Source organism: Poecilia mexicana, unplaced genomic scaffold (genome assembly GCF_051168715.1).
Source record: "Poecilia mexicana isolate PSO_F unplaced genomic scaffold, ASM5116871v1 scaffold_4, whole genome shotgun sequence".
NCBI classification, from domain to species: domain Eukaryota; kingdom Metazoa; phylum Chordata; class Actinopteri; order Cyprinodontiformes; family Poeciliidae; genus Poecilia; species Poecilia mexicana.
In genome coordinates this window covers 29,110,232-29,134,309 of record NW_028263373.1, presented here as the reverse complement: position 1 = coordinate 29,134,309, position 24,078 = coordinate 29,110,232, and the positions used below count along the sequence as shown (strand labels likewise).

At 43.2% G+C, this 24,078-nt stretch overlaps 1 protein-coding gene across 2 annotated transcripts; it reads left to right on the top strand.

The window, feature by feature from the left end:
- Positions 1–1,493: 1,493 nt before the first annotated feature.
- Positions 1,494–23,937, top strand: palld (palladin, cytoskeletal associated protein). 2 transcript variants are annotated; one of them, XM_088005164.1, is made up of 13 exons: positions 1,494–1,693; positions 8,756–9,439; positions 11,533–11,677; positions 11,964–12,065; positions 14,163–14,201; positions 15,496–15,717; positions 16,535–16,684; positions 16,930–17,018; positions 19,620–19,752; positions 21,584–21,791; positions 21,872–22,037; positions 22,587–22,720; positions 22,808–23,937. In XM_088005164.1, exons 2-13 carry the CDS (start codon positions 8,964–8,966, stop codon positions 22,966–22,968), a joined length of 2,025 nt encoding a protein of 674 aa, XP_087861290.1. In that variant the 5' UTR covers positions 1,494–1,693; positions 8,756–8,963; the 3' UTR covers positions 22,969–23,937. The 2 variants fall into 2 exon arrangements, with proteins under 2 accessions (XP_087861290.1, XP_087861291.1); XM_088005165.1 differs by lacking the exon at positions 14,163–14,201 and having other exon boundaries at positions 1,495–1,693.
- The last annotated feature ends 141 nt before the right edge of the window (positions 23,938–24,078 follow it).

Below are 24,078 nucleotides of genomic sequence, written 5' to 3'. Positions count from 1 at the left end.
GATGATTAAAGGGTTAGTCCAAAATCCTTGAAGTGAGGTTTCCTGGAAGCATCGAACATCTTAACTAGACGAGTCACCTGGGTTTATACTGAATGAAGAGGCTAACGGCTAGCCTGATATTGGTCAAAATTAAAGTGTACTCTATGGTCTAAAAACGTCGGTCTCAAAAATAGGTCCTTTATATGACCATTAGCTTATAAACCTTTTAAAAAGCATCACTGAATCAGATGCTTATTTATGTAAAAGATAAAGAATATTTAGAACGGAAACAAACTTTGGTTTAGCCGGGTTTTCAAAAGTGGCAGGGATGTGACATCATGCAGTAGCTCAAGAAATGTAGAAATGTAAAAGTACGCGCATTTGTTTGCTGTACATATTATTACGCTGCAAAATTCGTGTGTATGAAGTTTTCTTGTGTTTTTCTCATCGTACAGTTTTGATTTGTAATTTCTGTCAAGTATTTTGACTTGTTGGTTATGATGGCTTCTTTTTTTTCATTCAAGGAACACGAAAACAATCTGTCATTTCCTGGTGGTGACAGAAAATGACAACACCACAGAAATGCAGCTTTTGATTAAAACTACATAAAAAGTGTGGATGTTTAATCCCTCTGGGATTAGCTATTAGCATTAGCATCCAGGAGCAACTTTTCTGCATTCATGAAAACACCTTCATTTAATACAATATTTTCTGTCAATCAGATGTTAACAACTTGAGCATTTAAAAAAAAAAAAAACTCAAACTGCCTTCTTAAAGGGGAAGTATTATGTGTTTTTCAGGCACATAGTCCCATTTTATAGCACAATCAAGTAACTATTTAACCTCAGTTGTTTAAAAACATCTTGTATATATCAAATATGACTTAAAAGAGCATTTTCTTTGTAGTTTAACCCCTTGAAATTGGGCCTCTATCACTGTAAAAATTGCTGCTCTTTCTGAGCCTTGTGGAAGTCATCACAACATGGCTCCTTTATTAACCCTTTAACAACATTTTTACCAGCGTTTCACTGAGCAGTAGCTCTTGTAATGAGCTCAGCAGATGCTCAATTTGCTAATTGCTCCTGGCTAGTCTGAAGGAGCGGTGTGGGGACTTTCTCTGTGAGACGGAAGCTGAGGAGGAGCTTTGTCCTTGAAGGCGGAGCTACGTCCCCCCAGGTGTTTTGAACAGGTGAATGGTTGCCATGGAAGACTAAAGGATTTCTCAAACATGCATGAAAGAATCAAGGCCACACTTCGAGTGTGTTTTTGATGAGGGAACAACATTATAACATGATATAAAACTCAAAAAGTTGATTTTACATGATACTGCCCTTTTAATATCTTGCTTTGTCTCTAAAACAATGCCAGTTGTTTTAATTGGCATGGAAACTGGAGTCCTTCTTATGTCTACTTAGTTTCTGGCAGTTCAAAACGTCTCAAACTTTAAAAAGTTTTAAATTGTTGTAATACATGCTGATGGTTTTGTAAGCAGCTGCTTTCTGGCAGTGTGTGCTCATACTGTGGAGGGGAGGAGCCCACAGAGCGACTGACTCATGCAGAGAAAAAGAAAGAGAGAGAGAGAGTGAGAGAAAGGCAGGGAGGCGGCCCGTGTCACTGTCTGGCTGCCCACAGCTATAAAAGCCGCTCTGTACCTGGCAGAGCAACACGGAGACGCTGCAGCGGTTCATTCACACCGAAGATCACCACGCTAAAGGTAGACTTTTACTTTTCTTTTATTATTCTCTTGTGTCAACTGGGAGTTTATTCTGACAGCATTACTCAGGCTTTTGGGTTGGAATGACAGAAAGGGAGGGAAATGTGCTTTTCTGTAACTTTTTAAGAGTTTCACATCAAGTAGAGGAAAGTTTTCAAAAATGTTATCTCCTTTTATTTCTCGTTTTTATTATTCATAGTCTTCTTTTTTTTTTTTTTTTTTTTTTTTTTTTTAGAAATCCAAATGACCAAATGATAATGTAGATTATTTTAGCTTTCCTCGACCTGTGAAGAAATCCTGCGCGGTCAGAGAGGCTCTCTGGTGTTTCTGGAAGCACACAGAGGCTTGAGTTTGATACCCATTCATTTAGGTGAGGCTTATAAAGAGGGAGCCAGTTCAGACTGAGGAAACCAGAAGGGGAAAAGCATCACCAGAAACCCGTTCTCCCTCCAGACTGGTGTCTGTAACAAACTCAGACTGTGTTTATGTGGCGGGGTTCGTGTGTTTGCCGAGCTCCCCGGCGGAGTCGGATGGATTAGTTAACACAATAGACTCTCCAGAGTGAGAAAGTTCGTGGCTTGCTGCGCTCCAACTCGTTTGCTGGCTGATTTCTTCACTTTCTGCATCTCCTCCTCCTCTTCCTCTCCTGCTGTTAATCCCATTTGATGGCGATCTCTTTCCCACTCCAATCCAAAGAAGAATGTCTTCAGCATTCCTGCAGCAGAGGAAACTCACTTGAACAGAGAATAGGAATAGGAGAATGGATGAAGATGAAGCAGCCTTCATCTGTTTTACGCCTAGATATAAAACGCATATGAAGCTTGGGAGGGGGAGGCGACGGTGTAAGACGAGAAAGAAAGAAAGTAGGACAGGGAGAAAGTGTGCGACCGTGAGTTGTTGGAAAAGCGCTCTGTGCTTCACTTTAAAGATTGTAAAAGAGAGGAGGGGTGAGGTGGTGGGTGAGAAAACAGTCTGCTTCTATTTTATGTGGTGTGTGTGCAATTATAGACATGGGCAAGGGGAGGAGGAGGCAAGAATGGATGGTGGTACCCAGGGAGGAGTGGTGTTGAGAGTTAGTTGAGCCCTTTAGGAGAAGAAAAGCTGGAGTAAGACGGAGCAGCAGATGTGAACGCAGTGACTAATGGACTGTAGATGGATGCTTCAAAGTATTTTATTGGGTTTTACATGACAGACCAACACAAAGTTCTGCAAAAATGGGAAGCAGAAGGTGAAGCCTCAAATTTTTCACAGGTTTGATTGTTCTGCATTTTAGCTCCATCCATCTTTCCCCACAACTATGACTGGCTTTGAGAAGCCTGATCCTCACAGTGTGATGTTGCCTCCATTGTTGTTTCATCTTGGGAGTTGTCGGGTTTTTCTGCCACACAGAGTTTTGGAAAAGTTAGATTTTGTTCTCGTGATTTAAGTTCATTGATTGACTTCTGGATTTTGGTTTATGGAGTACAAAGTCATGCCACATTTCTTAAGATTTGTAAAATAAGAAGTTAAAACTGGATTATTTACATGTCAAATCACAATTACGCTCCACTTTGAGTTTGGCTGATGGGTAAAATCCCATTAAAATATCCTGAAGTTTGCAGTTGTAACTTGGCATCATGTGAAAAAGTTCAAGGGTCAAGAAATCCTTTGAGTCTTAACAGCAAAAACACAAAGTCCTACCAAGTATTTCTGAAAAGTTACGTGTAAGTTAGTTTTGTCTTATTTCAAGTTTAGTAAGATATTTGTACTAAAAATGAGACGTAAAATACTTGGTATGATTTTGTGACTTTGCAGTGTCTAAGCTAGAACGTGCTCTGTTTAACTCTTTGGAGCTAGCTATCCTAAAACTCATTGGCAATAAACTGTATTTTGACAGTAAATGTGTCATAAAACACGTCGCTCTGCTCAGCAAACGTCTAGAAGCTGCTGATGTGACACATGTCTGCAGTACCAGGTGACCGAGGGAGGTCGGACATCATCAACCGATCAGTCTGCACGTCATTTCATGTGATGAGCTCAACTCTCTGTGACAGATTAACGTGATTTTACTGCTTCAGGCGAGTTCATGCAGAGACACACGGCCATGATGACGCAATGCTCACTGACAGCAGGGCAGCGTTTAAACACAATGATAATGTGATTAATCTTCAGCAATTGGAGGATTTTAATCTTGCTGTATCGCATTGTATCGTTTTGCAACCAGAAACTTCTAATATGTTTTTATTTGGATTTTATGTGGTAGACCCTGATACTCACAAATGAAACCCAGAACAATATCCAGTTGGGTTTTATTTAGAGGGTATCAAAGTAAAAGGGGGTGTACTATACATTTGCAGCATGCTTTTCAGGAATCCACTTTGTAATTATTGCTCTACTTTGTATTAAATCTGAATTAAACACATGAAGGGTCGTGGCTTCAACTGTACACGATTCCCACCTCGTGTTTCTGTGACATTAAAATGCGGTTTTACTTTCCACCATAAATCATTTATGAATAGCAAAGTCCCCCGGCGTTACCTAGCCACAGAGGTGTTTGCAGAAACAAATATTCGGAGGTGTAATGCAAACACACGCTGGCTTTATAAGCTGAAGGCAGGAGTCTAGTCTCTCCCCCTCCCTCTTCTGCTTTTAGAGACGCGCAGGCAGACTCAGTCGTCTCTGTGTTGTTGTTGTTTACAGAAGGAAACCCCTCATTACTGCCGACGTACACTCAACAACTTCCTGCTCGCTTCCTGTCTTCAGCTGGCGAAGATAATAAAGCGGCTCCATCCTTTACGGCCAGCTGCAGAGCTGGCAGGATCGGACAGCGGATAAAATTCCCTCGATGGCTCTCTGCTAACTTGCTCTGGTCCTGAACTGCAAAAAACACAAAATGTCAACAAGTACAAAAGTACCTTACAAGTCGCTTTTCAGCAAACTATGGGAGCTTATTTTAAGTAAATAATTCCTTGAATATTGATGGAAAAAGTACTAGTTATAAGTGGATTAATCTGCTGATGGAACAAGATAATTTAACTTATAACATTTGGAAAACTTATAACTAGTACTTTGTTAATCTTAAGGAATTATTGACTTAAAACAAGCTCCTAAATCTTGCTGAAAAGTTACTTGCAGGTTAGTTTCGTCTTTTTTCTTGTGTACTGAGATATTTGCACTAAAAACTAGACCAAAACGTCGTGGTAAGATTGTGTTTTTGCAGTGTGGAACAAGGAGTTTCCAGTGCGACATGAGCCGTTCAAGTTCAAGTAGGCAACAAAGAGCAAACATGGCCTGTTACAACGCCGGGGTCTCCATTTATTAAAGCAACATGCTGCTGCTGCATCTGGCGCTTCTCACTGAGCCTGAAACATCACAGCGCTGTAAAACTCTCCCTCGGCGACGTTACCGTCAGCCTGCTACACGGTCCGATTATTGTGCTTTTAGAAATGTGACAGAGATTCCAGTCTGCATCGCTCTTTGTCTCGTCTTTCTTCCTCCAAATTTGTTAAGAATGTACAAACCCGACCCAAAGAGACCTCCTCCATGGAGTCCTCCAGGAGAGAGGGGCAAAGAGACGGGGAGAGGCCTCCGAGACGGAAGATTAATTGCGTCTTCCAGTCGGAGCAGCACACAGAGGAGCTGAAGTGTTTTCTCTGTGAAGCGAACGGCTTTGTGGGCCAGTTGGCCCGAAGCAGAACAGCAAAACACAGGACTGTTGGCGTGGCGACACAGGAAAACTTCCCTACTAATTAGATCCCGCTCTGACATATGGACGGAGAATAAAAGGGACAAATGGAAATCTGCTGAAGGCTGAGAGATATTTACAGAAACTACAGGTCAGGGCATCAGCAGCTGAGCTCAGGTGGATTATTAAGAAGCAATGCATGGTGGGACGACTCTGTTGGACTTTGCGGTCAAAGATTTCTGGAAGTGGAAGCTGGAGGCTGATCTGATTCTGGACAACCTCTGGCTGGTAGCTTGATTGATCCAAACTCTCAAGTGGGACATGAAAATATTTACACAGCTGGAAATAAGACCAGACTGACCGTTTAAACATGAAGCGAATGTTTAAACCAGATTCAGATGCAGCTGTAATTTGGCTATAATTATAATCTTCTTGCACTAAGTAGTTTTGGAGGACGAGAACTGCCAAGCCATGACAGATTTCTTGAATCTGCATCGAAACTCTGTGGAAAAAGCAGGATAGTTACAAAGTTCTTGACAAGCCAAGTCCCTAATTTTGTGACCAAATTCCGATCTCTGATTTTTGTGGAGCTCAACCTACAGATCTAGATTTCAGGGGAGATTTCAGAACAGCAATGACAACATTTAACAAGACAAGTAAAACTGGCTTTTGCATCACATGTTAGCCTAGTTACGATGTTCTGAAAGCGCTGCTTTCTCTTGCAGCCGGAATAAAAAGTAGAAATGACGGCCTACGTGGTAGGAAACAAACCTCATAGCTCGTGATTTTGGTGACACACTTCTAAAGAAATGTATTTGCACCTCGAGCTGGAATTTGTAACTTCCGTGACCAACCTGAACGCACCATTCATCGATTTATTTTTGCGACTCTACCTCCTGTTTCAATTTTTTTTTCTTAATTCCAAATAGAACTGTAACACAAGTATGTAAAAAAAGAAGAAGAAGAAGAAGAAGAAAAAACCTTAATGAATGCCAAAAAGGCCTTTGAAGTTTCTTCATGCTGAGCCAGTAAAGCAGTGAGCGATGGGGCCGTGAGGATATGAAGTGTGTTTCCTTTCTGCCGGCCGCTTCTGCCTGACGCACCGAGAACAAAGCCAAAAAAGGAATGAAACTGCTGCGGAGTGCCGCGAGCCTCGCCAGCTGCCAAACTATTCCTGTAAAAGCTCACTTTCTTTGGAGGCCTGAGGAGGAGAGCTTTGGGGAAATGTAAAGGAAAACGTACACAAAGAGGCAGACATGTTGAACCGATTGTGTTGCTTCTGTTTTTTTGTTGCGGTGGGTGAGAACCGTAAGGAGAGCACCAGGTGGGGACGAGCTGGAACGATCGGAATGGATGCTTGTGGATTAATGGGTATTTATTTGGGCCTGTGAAGTCCACTCTGGAAGGAAGCGCATAACCAAAATGAAAAACCAAAATGGCTCGGAGAGACTAATCAGTCATGCTGCTGTTGGCAGCAGGACCTAAAAGAAGGCGGGTGGGAGGTACAGAAGGGAGCGGGGGGGGGGGGGGGGCTGCACTGTCACAGATAGGAAAAAATAGTTGAAACACTCCACTGATTATCTGACATCTGGAAAAGATTTGGGCACGTGAACTTGGTGGACTCCAGACAACATGCGCGCGCCGGGATGTACAGTATTTTCTGAGCAGTGGGGAACTTCTCATTCTCACATGCAGCACACACTGCAGCACACACTGCAGCACATGCTGCACAACATGCTGCAAGATTTACAGCTTCTCGGGCTTTTCCTAGAGACCAGTGTCGTCTTCCTGATGCCTGCGGGAAGCGGCGCTTCAGGCCTGTGGTTGCTATAGTTTGTGAAGACTCAAAGGAGCCCCATATTGCCCTCATTTACAAGTTTGGAATGTAATTTTGGGAGTCTGTTGGTGAGGATTTATATACATGCTGCGTGTTGCTGCTGTCTCTGGTATCAAACGTTTTCTGAAATCCTCCTGTCTTTTTAAGGCCTGTTCCTCGAAGGATTCTGTTTGGTTAGCCGACAGAAGCTCAAGTTATACAAATAATTATACAAATATAACATGACGGAATGTAAATAGCTAAGAAAGTAAACCCTAAACCACAATGCCTTGCAAAATTATTCACATCTCATAAACTTTTCCACATATTGTTTACCTTAGAAGCGAAAGCTTCTATGTATTTTATTCCCCTAAGGTTCAGATATGTGGCAGAGCTACAAAGTGTCCCAGAGAAAGTTTGCTCTAATATGAACATTTCCAAGGACCATGAATATTTCTGTGAGACATGAAGCTTATGAACCACTACAGGATCAAAGGAATCCTTCATTTGTTGTGTTTTTAAAAGTTTATGGACTTCACATACATAAAAAAGATATATACAACCACCCTGAAATGAAAAGGATCAAAACAACTTAACAACACTTGGTCTCTTTGAAACTTTACTAGTTCATGTAAAGTTTCGTGGAGGATAGAAATGTGGAGAAGATGACATCCGAGAAACTCCACTGTCTCTCCTCCACAATGACATCGCAGGACAGTCACCAAACTGGACAACCGCAGCTCTGAAAACCCCCAGACAAACAGCATTTCATCATCTGGATTAATGACTCACATGTGTCACAGTTATGTTTTTCTTCTTTCAGCAAAACATCCAAGCAGGAGTCATACCAAACTGTGTTTCACAGAGCGGAAACCGGCTTCTGCAGCGCTTCTATTATCAGTTTTCTAGGCTGCAAGCCGGAGCCGAGCAACAGCAGTCTGACTCCTGCAGCGCATTTAAAGTGCTGTCAACAGTCTGGCCCTTTGTTAACGGCTACAAGCTGATAAACTATCAGTCCCTGCTGCTCGTGCAGTTGTTTCCTCCCTAGAAGTCGGACATATTCCAGTTTGACCAAACCTGGTTCCTGACGCAGCCCAGGAAGAACAGTTCACTCTAGTCAGTGGTGAGAGAAAAGTCAGAGACGTTTCTAAAGGTTAAACTCTGTCAGTATTTCTCTCACTGACTGTAGCTGATGCACTGCAAAAGAAGAAAATACATCTTACTGAGCATTTGTGGTCTGTTTTCTAGTAGAAATAAGACAAGTGTATCGATTAGGAAAAAAAGAAGTGCACTTCTAGCACTTTTTCATCAGCATTAAAGAATTATTTACTTAAAACAAGCTCCTGTATCTTGCTGAAAACTGATTTGTAAGTTTCTTTTGTGTTATTATATTTGGTAAGACTTTGTGTTTTTGCAGTGTAGAAACTTGTTGTCGTTGTGGAGAAACTGAAAACAGATGCTGGGTTTTGTAGCTTTTTTTTCCCTCAGCGTTGCCGTGTTACATCCGCCCTCCACCTGCTGTAAAGCGGTGAGGATTAAAGGAAGCTGGCCTGACTGAGTCTTCTTCTCCTCTTCCTCTCAGGAACGCGGCCCAGCTGAAGCAGCTGCAGGACCAGATTCTGTTGGAGCAGCAGGAGGCAGCCATCTGGCAGCAGCGGCAGCAGCAGGAGCACATCCAGGAAGTCCCGCCTCCACCCTTGCAACTGCTTCAGGAAGCACCTCCACCTGCTCCGCCCTCGCCGCCTCTCCCCCCGCCCCCCTCCTTCCAGGAGCTGGAGAGCAGCACCGCCATGCAGGCCAGTACCTTCAACTACGCCCGGCCCAAGCAGTTCATCGCTGCCCAGAGCCCGGGCGGGGCGGCCTACGTCGCCCACTCCTCTGGCTCCTCTGGGTCCAGCCTGTCCTCCCCGCTGTCTCCACCCGCCTCCCACAAGCCCTTAAACCGGGTCGCCCTGCCTCCTTTCACGAAGGCCGGCAGCGTTGAGTCTCCCACCTCTCCGTCCTTCCCGCCTCCTCCTCCGCCCTTCCTCAGCCCCAGCAACCTGTCCTCTCCCTCCGGCCCCGGCCAGGACTTCCCCCCTCCTCCACCCCCACCTCCTCCTCCTGTCTCCATGTCTCCAGTCGGCTCAGATGTGTCATCGCCGTTCTCCTCGGTGCCCCCGTCTCCCGCCTCCAGCTTTCTGTCCTCGGTGCTGCCCTCCAGCCCCTCCACACCCGGCAGCCTCACCGTCAACAGCCTGGGCCTTCCCAAAGGCAACGGCACCATGTAAGTGTCCAAATGTCACACATTTGTTAAATGTTCAGCTGCTGTGGTTCTCTTTCACACTGCACTGTGACAAACGAACCAAACTTGTTGAAAACCTGTTCCCCTCCTCGCCTGTGGTGGCGCTGCACCAAGAACAACAGAAAGAAACAACACAAAACCTCTGAAGAAGACATGAGCTCAACTCCATTCTTCACAGAATGTAAACAAAAATGGTTGTAGGATTTCTGTTTTGTAATAATAATAATAATAATAATAATAATAATAATACATTTTATCTATAAAAAGCTTTTAAAGACAGTCAAAGACGCCGTACAGTAATACGATTAAAAACAGCAGCAGTAACAACAAACAGTCGGGGAAACAAAAGACCACAATGCAGTTCTCCTGCTAACATGTTTGTTTTGCTTATATTTACCCAGAATGCCCTGCAGTATAGTCTGCTTCCTGCTTTTGGAGCTGTCTCTGGTCCACTTGCGTTCACATTTGCATTCAAACCACACCAGAGTTCACTTCAACCAGACAGAGACCGACTTTCTGGACAAACGAACCAGAGCTGGATTAAAGCAGACTAAACAGGGATGGTGTGAACGCACCTCTAAACTCCACTGTCTGTTCAGAGTTATGCATTGTGTCAAGCGAGAGATTCGAGGCCCTTTCTACCCAGCATAAGCCCATAACAGAGCCGGTTGGATGTAAACGTCCAGGCGGCAGGCGGGAGGCTTAGACGGATGAGAAACGACATGTTTACATTTTTATACGACATGTTTGAAAAAGAAAAACTAGATAAAGCAGCGAGAGAGAAAGTAAAGTTTACCAAAGGTGTAACGGCAAGAAAATAAACCCTCTGACCTGAGAGGGAAAGGTGAGTCCAAGTCAAACAAATGCTCACACATGCCATTAATTTGATAAAGTCATTTATGCAACCAGAGGAAAGTTCAATTTAGTTTATTTTTTGTTTATTCACACGTCAAACGTGGAATAATAAATGAAGTGCTTCAGCTTGGGAGTCCAGAAGCCTTAGAATGGCTTTGTGGCCCTTTTCTAGACACGTATATTAAAATGATTTTGTTTTTTATTTATTCTTGAATTTCTTCAGATCAGGCCGTGGTTTATGTATCTTTTATATGTTGCCAGACAGATTCTACTTAAAGATGTTCTCCCACCTCTTAACACAAGTAAATGAAAGAACAAACATATCTGATAAAATATGCTTTTTATTTTTTTTACTGGAAGTTTGTTTTGCTGATAGAGGATAAAACATTGTTACCCTGAAACCAGGTGTCTATCTACACCAGCTCATTCTCCAGAATTTTAATTGATTTTGTTTTTCTAGTGCGATCAGCAAACAATTTATAAAATATTTAATATTTATCATCATGCTTTTGCAGAGCTAATTTGCCCTTACACTGCAAGGCAACCAGACCCACAGCAGTGTTTGCCCAAGCTTCCTGGACGGGACACCAGGAGAAAATCTGAATAGAAGAACATTTCTTTTCATTCCAAATTAAAAACATGGAACAAGAAAATGAGACGGTGCTTCTCAAAGTTTGAAATTTAGCGCAGTTTTAAGACATGAAGTGGTGTGTGTGATTAATCTGTAGACAGAGGATGGAAACTCCCTGATGAGCGTTTCATCTCCCCTCACTGTCCTCCGCAGGGCTGCCTCGTGTTCACATCCACGTATGATCCATCACTTTTATGTTTTCAAGTCAAAATCCCACACTCGGCCCCGTTGATACTTTCATTTTGCTCTTGGCTGATAACAATCTGCAGGTCCTTCCTCTCTCCTAACGAGAGGGGAAAGTTTTCCCATTCCACCTTCATCTCTCCGCCAGTTATTTTTCATCAGCCCCTCACTCACTGCTGCACTCCCTCTCTCACCCTGGCATTCCTGCTGCATTCATAGAGAGATAAGAAGATACAGAGAGGAATGCAATAGCTGGACATGTCCAGATAAGGCCTAAAGAGAGACAGAGAGAGTTCTGGTAACGATGCAACAGGAGGAAGAAGATTTGAGATTGTAGGAGCGTGTGTGCAAAGAAGCACGACTTTAATGATGAGGTTTTTTTATTTTATTTTTATCTTTCTTTCAGCAAAGTGTTTCCGAGGAAGTCGTCAGTCACCAAGACGCCTCGCGTCGTCTCCGACTCCGACATCCAGGGCTCCAAGGATGCCGTCATCCAGGATCTGGAGAGAAAGCTGCGCTTTAAAGAGGAGCGCATGAGCAACGGTCAACAGGTTTGTTTTCATCCGTGTGTGTGTGTGTGAGGTCCTGTCAGCGAGTGTGATCACCTTTTAACATGGATTAACACACGCTAAGAAGACCAAAAAAAGCAAATTAAAAGATTGCAGGTCCATGAAAGTGATACTCATTCAGCTTCGGTTGGATTTACCTTTGGATGAATGTGAGACGTTTTAGCATCGGACCTGAACGCAGCTGCCACCCGACCCGACGGCGTGTGAACGTGTTTTTGTGCAACTGACCCCACTAACCCGCGCTGACCTCATTAATCCCTGATTGCAGAGGTTAACCTATGAGGAGAAGATGGCCCGTAGGCTCCTGGGGGCCGACAACGCTGCCACAGTCCTGAACACACAGGACACAGAGGAGGAGCCGGTCACACAGGTACGGGGGCCCTTCACACGGGGGACCGACACTGCTGGGGCCAGATGCTGGAATTATTATTATTATTATTATTATTATTATTATTATTATTATTATTATTATTCACAGTCGTGGAGAATTTTTATTCTCTATAATTAGGGAGGGTCAGGGTTCATACAACACCCTGGAGTCCTGATCAAGGTTTCTGCATGAAGTCCTTAAAAGTCTTTATATTCAAACTGCACTGTTTTGTAATAAAGTCCAATCCAAAATTTGATTAAAAGCCGAAATTTGGAGAAAAACAATTTACAGCTGAAACCAGATATTTTCTACAAAAGACTCTTTTTTTCCCTCACTGTCTGAAGTTAAATCAGACTAAACATGTCAGTAAGAATCACCAAGATTATTTATATTTGCTAAATGCAACAACATTTGGTGAGAACATTTTATAGAAATGTATTTTTAACTTTCTTTGTTTATTGTGTTTGAGGTAATTTACCTCAACAAGATTTGTTTAAATTGTGTTAATGTCATAAATATTTATCATTCCTAAATACCCGATGACTTATTGACTCATTTAGTTGAAATAAACGTTCACTCATGTTTGGCGTTTGATATTTTACAGCAACATGGTTGAAATTGGGGGATTTTTTTTTTTGTGGAATTATTAGTGTGTTGTTCTTGGAGCAGTCGGGTGTATAAAGAATGTGCAAAAGAGACATTTCAGAACAAATCTAGTTTCTGCTGTAGAATACGATCACAAGATATAATTAATAACAGTAATAAATGATAACATATTACAGTGATTGGAAAACGTATTTTGTAGTTAATTTGTATCGTCTTTATCTCCAAACTTTTCTTAAAAATGCTTGAAGTTTACAGTGGGAACCGTGTACGAACCCTGAATCCATAAATCCCCTTAGACCTTTTTTTCATTTTATCACATTACAAACCACAAATCTTTATGTATCCAATTTTGATTTCATGTAATCAGAAACCAAACGTGTGATGCACATCCGGATTCAGCCGCCTTTTAGTTTAAACATTTCACGAAGCACATCTTCCACATTAAAGCCGTTTCTACCAAGTATTGGCTCAGGGGAGATTAATTCAGTTACATGCCGCACTTTTAAGATTTTCTTAAAAAACCAACACGTCGTTTCTCTTCCACTTCACCATTATGCACGACATTAGTTGCTCCATCACACAACACTCCAACACGACGCAGCGGAGTTTGTGTTTGTAACGTGACGAGATGCGGAAAGTTGGAGGGATGAAACGAAACATCAGAGAGAAAAAAATCAAACAAGCTTTGAGTGTCTGTTTATGAAATCCTTGCAGTCAGTAATATATCTGAACGTCAACAAACTCTAAATAATGTTTTGGAACACATGGTTGCAGTTAAATATATGAAATCAAAAGGGAAATATTGCAAACGTCCGGCTGTGAGTAAGTCTCTGTTGCGTGTCGACATTGTTTCTGCATCTGGCCCCAGCAGGGGAGCATCACACAGGCATGGAAACGTTTCACCAACACGTCCTCACCGGAGCGGGTTATTTCTCCCCCCCTCCCTTCCTTCACTCTGCTGCATGTTCACTTTTTGACACGAAAACTTTCTCTGATGACCCTTCTATCTCCCGATCGCCCGTCGGCCCCGCCCTGAGCCGATGAGGAGCAGCGGCGGTCCCGCCGGCCCGCCATAAAAAGCTGTGTTTATCCAACCCTCTGTTGTTCCACGGCAACACACAGCTAGCGCTAATGTGGCTGTTTGTCTTACTCAGAGCCAACGAGCCAGTTCTGTTGAAGTGAGCAAAAATAGCAACAGTTCCTGGAGCCGGTTGTGTATTTCAAAGATGAGCCATCCGTTTCCAATTATGTCAACCGAGAAAAAGGCTAAATTTGAAACAACGTGAAGGTACAGCTGCTAAACGCGGCAGTGAACACAGAGGGTTGACAGGTCACTTCTAAACACACCAAGCTGTTCCATGTTTCCATTTCTTTGTGACTCTTTGCATGGAGAGCTGGAGTGGTTGGAGCACCAGGAGCACTTGTTTCCCCTCACTGTGTGACGCTCGGAGCCAAACACACTCAAACAAAACGTGTGTTTTCTCCCAACAGGAAGACAAGTCAGCTGATGCAGAAACTTACCCTCAAAAGGTTCATTTCAACCTTCTCTTTGCTGACGCACTGTTTTTCTTTTTTAATTATTATCCACACCGTTTTTAGATCTGCAAATTGAAATCACACTGATGTGTTTTTAGAAGTTAGAAAACCAGACATGTGAGTCCTGTCCCTGGTTCGAACAAGCATAAAAACGTCTCGGTGCCTTACTGCACTATTAATATCCATTACAACCACACACCTTAATGCATTTTACCGGGTTTTTGCACGATGGACCAACACAAAGTTGCAAATTTATGTCCAATCCTCCCTGATGCCTCCGAATGAAACCTTCAGAAGTCACCTAGTTATCTGAACCACTAGCAAATAAATGAAGCAGACATGGAAGAAACAAAAAAAGGAACTTTGTGCAGCGTTTTAAGCTGAACACTCTACGTCCTCTGTGAAGCATGGTCACGGCAGTATCATGCTGTGGGGAGGCATTTCTAGAAGAAAACCTGTTAGAATCTGCACAAGACTTTAGGATAGGATGGAGGTTTGTACACTAGAAAAATGGTTTATGTAAAAGATCAGTCTTATATTAGAATGGCCCAGTCAAAGTCCAGACCTAAATGTATCTGACAAAACCTGAATGTTTGCGTCAAGAGGTTCTCCATCCAATAAGACAGAGCTTAAATTCGCCTGACATCTTGAAAGGTCTAATTTGTCAGAAACATGTTTTAAAAACCATAAATCCTTTTCCTTCTAGTTTATCATTATGCAGCGTTTTGTGTTGCTTCATCAAATCAAATCCCAATAAAACACGTTAAAGTTTGTGGTTGTGACAAAAAGTGAGGAAGACTTTTGTTGCGCGCTGTTCAGTGTGTTGTGTTGCTAAATCATTACGTCTCACAGTGACGCACATCGTTTTACGTGTTGTTCACGTCTTAAGCAGCGAACAGCCCCGTATTTCAGTCCGGTCCTCACAGAATCGAGCTCCTCTCGGTGTGATCTCGGGTCGGCACCGGCCCTCTCTCCGCGCCGGCTCAGGAGGATTAGCGCCGGCTCTGCAGCTGCGCCCGAGGCCTGTCATTATCTGCGGGATGTGTCATCACGCTGAGCTGCTCTGCAGATGTTCCTCCGCGGAGCGATGAGGGATTGATGGGGATGGTTGTGGAGGGGGAGTGGCTCATCTGGGGGGAAAAGGACCGGGAAGCTGAGGGGAAGAGTTCGGCTCGATTGGGTGACGATGAAAACGAGTTAATGAACCTCGGTACTCTGTCTCTGCATGCTTCTCAGATTCTCTCTGGTCTAGACGTCTCCTGACTCGCCCCGTGTGTCTTGTGTTCAGGAGTACAAAGTGTCCAGCTTCGAGCAGCGCCTCATCAGCGAGATCGAATATCGCCTGGAGCGTTCTCCGGTGGAGGAGTCGGATGACGACATCCAGCACGATGAGGACTCCGCCGGCCAGGGGGTGGCGCCCTCCTTCGACCAGAAGCTGAAACACTACAAGGTGTTCGAGGGCATGCCGGTCACTTTTTCCTGCAAGGTCCACGGAGACCCCAAACCAAAGGTGCCCACCACTGATTCACACGGTTTCATGGGATCACACTTTTTCCTTTCACATGACTTTCCAACAGTACACTTGGATGCAGCATTCTGTATCCACAATCTTCAGAGTTTATGTTTTAGTGACCTACCTACAGGGATGTCCTTAAAAAACAAGCCATCGTCCTCCTACCACTTCCTGTCGCCTTCTTTGTAGTTTTTGTCAGTAGTAACATCCGGTTGTTGATCATGTGACTCTTGTGATGCGAAAAATGGTTTTTCCATTGCAGTTTTGCGAAATCCACATCACATAGCGCTAAAAGCTTTTATCAAAAAACATCAGGTGTTTTTTTTTAATTGCCGTGTTTCCATTAAGTGAATCTATTTTCATAAATCCAATTTGTGCAATTTTATGGTCAGTATTTCAGTCTGCAGTGTTTCACATGATTATGTGCAGGTGATGACACTTATTTAGTAAATTACTGAGGGTTTTTTGTCTTGTGAAACTCATTTTCTGAGCTGCTGAATTTTGAATTTTTGCTAACTGTGGGCCATAATCCTCAAAGGATGTGTAATAAACGCATACAGAAGTTTCTGAATTACAGAAATAAGTTAGGTTTTGATAATAGTCTAACTTCTTAAGAAGAACCCGGTGTCTATGAATTATGCCTGAGTTATTTCTGAAGATGAAAGGGGCCGATGAGCAACCAGCTGTAATAAGACACAAGAATATCGGTAGAACATCTGAAAACCTGGTGCTACTTTTAAAATATGACTTTCACAGAAAATCACAGTATAACAACAAATCTTGAGTGTTGAGTTTTTGCATCCTTTCCTTGCAGGTATATTGGTTTAAAGACGGCAAGCAGATCTCCAAGAGGAGCGAACACTACCGGATCAGCCGGGATCCAGACGGTACCTGCTCGCTGCACACGGCGGCAGCCTCGCTGGACGACGACGGAAATTACACCATCCTGGCAGCAAACCCAGACGTAAGTCAGAAAAAAAAAAGAAACATTTATCTGGGAGGCTGCAGATAACGCCCTGCTGGCCTGAACAGGAAGAAGGCGTTGAATGAAGCAGGAACTCACTAACACCCTCAGAGGGGTGAAAGGTTCATGTAGGACAGGCTGTAGGGCAGCGCTCTCCTGCTTTATCAGACACATCTAATTTCCTCCTGTTTTGTCTGACTGCCAGTCCTGGGTTCAGACTCCAGCTCTCTGTCCTCCCACTCCAGGGCCGGGTGAGCTGCACCGGCAGGATGATGGTCCAGGCGGTGAACCAGCGCGGCCGCAGCCCACGGATGGCTCCAGGTCACATGCGCAGGTGAGGATCCACCGCCAGGCTGCTTGTTTTTTCTCTTCTACTAAAGGGGGGGAGAGGGGAATTAGTGGCTTTTGTTTAATCAGCTGTTGACTCGGCTAATCTGTTTCATTTTAAAAGTCAAGTGCAACCAACCAAGATCAAAACCACAATCGATGGAAATAAAGGGCGGTGTAAACATTTGAGAAAATAACAGACAAATGTACAACTATACATAATATTTGAACATTTTCTCAATTATTTATCTCTGCAAAAGACTTGTGGGTGGACACGTGGGTAAGAAGTGGAAGTAGAAAGGACAAAAATGTGAAAACTTACAGATATGTCAGGGTAAATTTGGCGTTCACTGAAATATATTGCAAAAGACACAATCCAGAACTGCATTCTGGGAGTTGTAGGCAGAATAAAGGCTTTAGCCACTCAACCTCTAGAGGCTAGCTAAGCAAGGGAGGTAGCGTCAACTCACTCAGGCTTTGGTTACCTAGCAACAACCTGTTGGGTCACTAGTGCAGCAGCAGTTTCATGTTTCACCACTCTTCCTCAAAACTACTTAAAAATAAAAAAACAAAAGAAATGAGATCTGGATGCAGCAGGAAAGGTCACCAGTTTGGCAGTATTTCCGATATTTAAAAGAAATAAACTAACCAATGTAACTATCGACGGAAACGCTTCTATTGTGATACGTTTTTCAGCCATTCGGTTCCAACATTCAAAAGGGCAAACAAAACAAAACCTGTACTTTCTTTTTTTTAAAGTAACATGTACATCCAGCTGCTGGCTGGCACGCCTGCAGCTGCAGCCCCTCACATTTCATCTCTGCACAGATTGAGGCCAGAAAAGCTTCCAGGAGACTCATATTTACACAAGTGTTTGCCATGAACTGAAATCACACTCTGTTCTTTGTTTAACTGTTCATTCAAAGAAAATCAGAGTGTTAATGAGAGGGAACACATGTTTGTTCTGACCTTGTATACACCGTGTGTACTCATGCAAGGCTGGATAGTAAAAGATGATCACAGAGGCTGTGGACATAAAAACCACCTGTGAGCTGTTATCACCATGGACACGCCCCGATTAGATAACAGCGCCACCTTGTTTTGGGTGAGGAGAGAGATCGAGATAACAATCGGTGCCTGAATGACCGTTTTTGTTTTGTTTTTTTTCTTTTAGTTGTTTTGAGTTTTTCTTTTATGTACAGCCCTGCTTCAGGTGCAGGTGGGTCGGTGAGGTCACAGAGGATTCAGAGGAACACCTGTGAGTGCAGAGATCACAAACAGGAAGAGGGTTGGTGTCAGATCTGACAGGGGAGGAGAGCGCACATAGCTTTATTAAAGTAATTGTTCTGGTTTGACGGAGTTTTTCCTTTCAGAAGTCAAACATTTTCAATTTAAGAGCAAATTTCCTACAAAATTTCTACAAAATTCACGTCTCACTGTAAAAATATTGTTTGCTAACAAAATGGTTAGTTTCCCCTTTAAGCTGGTTCTGAGGTGAACATTTACACAGATATTTTCTGCTTCTTGCTTAATCCTGTTTTACTTAAACCTCTAAGCAACTCCCTTGTTCCAAGAGGGCAGAGAAAATTATTTAGCAGGGGAAAAAAAACCCTAATCAAAAGCACAGAGTTCATCCACTTCAAGAGCAAGCCGTTTAACTGGAAGGACAAATTTGTAAGGAAGATTTTGAGTTTTGAGCAGGACAGATTTTTAAAAAAAATCATACACTCCATCAATTCCCCCCAGATGTAGAGCTTAAAGAGTTTTCTCTGTAAGTTTATAATTCATTAGGTAAAAACTTTGTTCTTCAATTAAATAGGGCTGAAACAATTAAAGGGATTAATTGTGATTAATCGATTATTGAATTAAACGTCAACCAATTTAGCAATCAGTTAATCTGTAGTGTGCAGACTGAAGAGAAGGACATTTGCTGCAAGAACAACATATTCAGAGCAGTAATTAAGATAAAACTCTACAAAAAAGATCTCTATTTTACATTTAAGATATAAAAAAACTCTTTCTCTGTAAGTATGTTCTACTTAGAACTTCTCAAGTCACATAGTTTTAACTTCCCCTGGTTGAAACTCTGCAGAAAATCTAAATAATCTCCCATTATTTATATAATTGCTGTCCAATTATTATCATGTTTAACCAACAACTATCCAACAGATCAATCTTGAACTGTACTGATGTTAAGTTGAGCAGAAGAGGTTGAGCTTTTCATATGTTGTTAAAAATATTTAATTTGCAACAGTTGATAAATAAAATAAGCTTTAAAGGTTAAATAAAAATGGGCAGAATGTGCCGATTTCTTATATTTTATTAGTCAACTAATTGTCAAAATAATCAATTACTAAAATGGTAAATGAACTTCAGAACTTCTACTCCTGAACTCAATCCAATGCAAAGAAAACTTGAGTAGCTTAGTTTGATGTTTACTCCCTAGCAGAGCATCGTTTATTAACATCAGGAAGATCTGTGCTCTGCTGCAGTTTGTGTCTCTGTTCAGTTCAAAAGTTGGTGCCACTCTCTTGGGTTTAAACCGTCCGCCCAAAAATAACTTCACTCCCTCATCCGTACTCACTGCTGTCCTCTGCGTCACCCCCAGGCCCCGATCACGGTCCAGAGACAGCGGTGACGAGAACGACAACATCCAAGAGCGTCACTTCCGCCCTCACTTCCTGCAGGCGCCTGGTGACCTCATCGTCCAGGAGGGCCGCCTGTGCCGGATGGACTGCAAGGTGAGGACACACCCCTGGCTCTAGCTGCCCCAGCCTGGAGGAAAGAAGGTCAGAGCAGTTCGCTGCTGCTGCTGCTTCGTCCAATCAGCTCCTGATAGAAACCATCTGGCCCATCGATTGGTCAATGCATTTCTTTTCAGTTTTGTTTTAGACGCCCTTGCTTTGTAGCAACAGAGACGCCCCTCACACCACCATGCTGATCTATTCTTATGTCATTTTAATTCAGTCCTTTGTTACCTGGCAACGTATAGAAATACAATAAAGAAACAGGGATCATTTATTTAACCTCCTGTGATTTAAAAATAAAAAGTCTCCATCTGCATCGACCACCTGCGCAGGATGGGCCACAAAAGGCCCCCGTACCGCACTTTGAACACCCCTGTTCTATATTAAAATGAAGCGCACAGGATCCTCTAAAATAACAGAGAATGACTGGGGAAGAAAAAAACCCAACTCCAAACCAACTGGAATATGATAATCATAGTAATACAGAACGCGTTTTCAGATCCACCCTTTAATTCAATGTCTGGATGGCTCAGAGGGAGGCTCCATGTCAGCGCTGCCAAAAAAACATTTCCACACTTTTTCCTTCATTTACTTGATTTAGTCTGTAGGAAACAAGGAAAACTGGCTCAAAGGAGACATTTGCTTTCTTATGAATGTCTCACCATAAATGGAGAGAATGCAAAGATGGAAGCCCTGAAGGACCGAGTCCAATTTCTGCTCGCAATTTTCCCTGCTCTTTTACCTCCTTGCAACATTTACAAACTACTTAAAGCTGCTTCATGTAATATAATAAAACAGACCCACAATTAACTCGCTATAAAAAGACGGTCTTTTTATGCCTGTAAAAAAAACTGCTTTCCATTTTTTCTTGGTCTGTGTATTTACAGCGAAGATTTATCTCCAAGTCCGGTGCAGGAAAAAAAAAAAGACCAGGCGGACTTCTGGACCCGTCCGAAGGAGTTTACACGGCTAAAACTAAATCTTACCAAGAGCTTTGGGTCTCGGTTCCAGTGCTAATATCTTATCACACTTGAAATCAGGCAAAACTAAAGCAGCTTGTTTTAAGTTAATGATTCCTCAAGATTGATTAAAAAGGACATAGTTTTAGTGGTAGATCTTAGTTCACGTTAGGGAAGCCTAGGCTTAACTTTTTTTTTTTTTTTTGCAAATTAAGGGTTTGTAAAGTGGTTTTTTGCTTTTATTCTTCGTGTAATGTTAATTTACCAAAATAAAATGAAACTCAACTGAAAAATGTCTCATTATAAGTGATATAATCTCCCAGTGGAACCGGTATTTTTCCATCAATATAAAGGAATTATTTACTTAGAACAAGCTCCAATATCTTGGTGAGAAGTTACTTTTAAGTTGGTTTTGTCTTACTTCGAGTGTACTGAGATATTTACTCTCAAAACTAAATTAAAAAAATTCTTGGGAAGATTTTCTTTTTGCAGTGTAGTCCACATCCCTTTTTTGATTTCCACCAACTCCTCTGCTGACCTGGAATTTCAGCGGAGGCGTTTGGGAACGGTGAATGTTCCAGGTGGGCCAGGGTGCAGCCAGGTGTTGGGTTTCTCACCCAGATTTAGTCCTTTGTGTGGCTTGTTCCCATGACGAAGCATGCAGGCGACCGGGCTCCGTCAGATAAACACAACAGAGATAAACCAAACACTGCTGTCTTCGTCGTCCCTATAAACACACAGAGAACGAATGCGGCTGACGCACTCCGTTTTCCAAGGAAAACAAGCAAAAGAATGCAGGCCTTGACATTCTCTTCCACACATTCACCGCGGTACGACGGCTTTTTAACGCTTCCTTCCACCCGCAGGTGAGTGGCCTGCCGACCCCCGACCTCATCTGGCAGCTGAACGGACACACCATCCGTCCCGACTCGTCCCACAAGATGTTGGTGAGGGAGAACGGGGTGCACTCTCTGGTCATCGAGCCGGTGACCAGCCGCGACGCTGGCATTTACACCTGCATCGCCAGCAACCGGGCCGGCCAGAACTCCTTCAACCTGGAGCTCATCGTTGCGGGTGAGTTTAGAATGCCGCGCGGGCGACGGTCGCAGGGCGTGGTTTTACCGTCGCCTTGGTAACGACGACTCTCTTGACAGCTAAAGAGATGCACAAGGCGCCCTCGTTTGTGGAGAAGCTGCAGAACACGAGCGTGGCGGAGGGCCACCCCGTGCGGCTGGAGTGCCGCGTCACGGGCGTTCCTCACCCGCAGATCTTCTGGAAGAGGGAGAACGAGTCCTTCACTCACAACACAGACAGAATCAGGTACCGGTCTGCAGTTCTTGCTTTGTGAGAACGATTCGTCTTCGCAACGTTTTCCACATTTTGTCACATGACAGCCATGGAGTGTGATGTGTTTTAGTTCGATTTTATATGGGATTTATTATGATGGACAGAAATGGAAGGAGGAGGAAATATGCTACCCTGTTTTTGCCATGGAAGCCTGAAACGTTTGCTGTACATTTGGACTTTTCAGAACCACATTTACAATGACAGCTATGTGTCTGTTAGGGAACGCATCGTCCAGCTTTGCAGATGGAGATTAAAAATTATGCACATTTTCTGCAAAACATACCCAAGTCAGATTTGATGGAGATCATCCATCTGGGCAAGTTTCCTGGGCAAAGGTCTGGACTTTGACTGGGCCATTCCAACCGTTTTCAGTGTAAAAGAGGCCGAATAGAAATGTCTGCAACATTGGATTTTTATCAAGTTTGAAAATGTTTTGGATGGTTCATTGCATTAAATCCCAGTAAAATGCGGTTTGAGGGTTAGAAGTAAATTTGTATCAGTAACACTGATGCTCCTTCCCAGCATGCACCAGGACAACTGCGGCTACCTGTGCATGATAATCCAGCCAGCTCTGAAGGAAGACGCCGGGTGGTACACTGTGTCGGCCAAGAACGACGCCGGCATCGTTTCCAGCACCGCACGCCTCGACGTTCACAGTAGGTCCAAACCGCCTGCAGAGTTGCACGTTTCCTCCCACACACTTTGCCGCTACGTTCTCTGACTCTCCGTTTCCCCCTCCTCAGCTCAGTGGCAGCAGCCGAACCTCCCGAAGCCCAAGAAGGTCCGGCCCTCAGCCAGCCGCTACGCCGCGCTGACGGAGAGGGGGTTGGACGTGAAGGCGGCCTTCTTTCCCGACTCCAGCCCGCTCCCTCCCGGCGGTCTGGTGGAAAGCGACGACCTGTAAACGCGCAGAGATTTTTGACTCCAACCCCCTCCCACCCGTGAAGGCTGCCCTCGACCCCCCCCCAAACACTCCTGAGACATAAACAGAGAGGCAGGGGGCAGACTGAACTCTAGTCCACCACCGAACTGCAGAGAGGGGGTGGGTGCAGCTGTGGTTTCCTTCTTATAAACCCTTTATAGTAAAGAAATTAAGGTGACTTGGAAGGTGATTGAAGTGCTTATGATGAGAGAAGAGAGTTAAAGTGCCTCTTAAAGTGCAACACAGATTCACTACACATGCACACGTCCGATACCTGCAGTAATGGATCTGAGTGGCCAGAATGTAAAGGGACAGGAAGAGGTGAACTCTTCCATGCTGAATGTTGAAGGTGTGGAATGACGAAGGTTTGAGGTTAAGGTGAGCAGGATGTACGTGGAAGAGCAGGTGTATAGTGGGATGAGAGTAAAACGCTTTAAAGATGGTTCATTTAGTCAATTTTCCTCCACTTTGGAGGTTCATCTTTCCTAGCCGTGTGCAATGTAATGTTCTGACTCATGACAGGTTTCGGTGTAGCTCTCCTGCGCAGCACAGATCACATTTTTATTCTATTTACCTTCCCAACCAGCCTATCTTAAATTATACCTTCAAAAAAATTAAGTTTTATAAACGTACTGCCTTAAATCACTTCCATTAAACACATTTTCTTTGCATGTTCTTTTCAGACACCTGTATAGTGCCAAACAGCTTTTACATGGATGTATAAAACACAACTTCTTGCAGTATTCAGGGGTAATAAACACTAAAAATAATAAAAAAAGGAAATTAAAATATATTTATATCTATCATTTTGTCTCTGTTTAGACGTCTCTCTTGTATCAGCTGACATTAAAGTGCTGGCACCTTTCTACGCCAATCAGTGCCTGTATACAGACTGTTCTCCTGATCTCATTTTAGCTCATGAACTGTAATAAAATTCCACATCTGAAGAAAGTGAAATGTTTTTATAAACCGGCGGTCCTCATTATCGAAATATTTTTAGAAGGTCCATTTTGTAGGCTGTGTAAAAGCTAAAATTAGTTAAAATGATGTCAATATGTGGGCTATAACTAGCAAGTTGGCTAAAACTAAACT

What these genes read in the sequence shown, in the direction of transcription:
- palld (XM_088005164.1), top strand. Translation starts at nt 8,964, where the DNA reads ATGCAGGCCAGTACCTTCAACTACGCCCGGCCCAAGCAGTTCATCGCT. An exon ending in GCATGAGCAACGGTCAACAG is followed by an intron (nt 11,678 to 11,963) that starts GTTTGTTTTCAT and finishes CCCTGATTGCAG; the next exon opens with AGGTTAACCTATGAGGAGAA. An exon ending in CGCACGCCTCGACGTTCACA is followed by an intron (nt 22,721 to 22,807) that starts GTAGGTCCAAAC and finishes CCCCCTCCTCAG; the next exon opens with CTCAGTGGCAGCAGCCGAAC.